We start from the raw sequence: 418 nt of genomic DNA on the forward strand, positions 1-418 counted from the left end.
CGCACAGCCAGAGCCTCCTCTCACCCAGGTAGGAGTCCATCATGTCCAGGTTCTCCTGAGACATGTTGATGAAGGTGGGAGGTTTCTTGTTTTGGGGGTACAGGAAGGCACCTCCAGACCAGCTGTAGCTCCCCACTGCGCCCAGAACTGGTCCGTCCTGGGAAGGAAGGTCGGGGGCTGAGCCGGGGAGCAGGAGAGACAGCAACTCCAAGGCGGCCCACCCTTGACACCCACCCTCACCTACCTCCTCCCTGCTCCCCCTCATCCCACACGCTCCCCTCATCCCACACACTTCCTCATCACACAGGCTCCCCCTCATCCCACACGCTCCCCTCATCCCACACCCTCCCTCATCCCACATGCTCCCCTCATCCCACACGCTCCCCCTCATCCCCCACGCTCCCCCTCCTCCCACACG

The 418-nt window shown here is 63.2% G+C and overlaps 1 protein-coding gene across 1 annotated transcript in view; it reads right to left on the bottom strand.

The window, feature by feature from the left end:
- The window catches only part of ITGAX (integrin subunit alpha X), a 60,274-nt gene that overhangs the window by 51,469 nt on the left and 8,387 nt on the right, over positions 1-418 (bottom strand). The window contains exon 11 of the mRNA XM_015559675.1: positions 6-157. Within this exon, the coding sequence (XP_015415161.1) occupies positions 6-157 (152 nt within the window). The remainder of the gene's footprint in view (positions 1-5; positions 158-418) is intronic.

Source organism: Myotis davidii, unplaced genomic scaffold (genome assembly GCF_000327345.1).
Source record: "Myotis davidii unplaced genomic scaffold, ASM32734v1 scaffold1754, whole genome shotgun sequence".
NCBI classification, from domain to species: Eukaryota; Metazoa; Chordata; class Mammalia; order Chiroptera; family Vespertilionidae; genus Myotis; species Myotis davidii.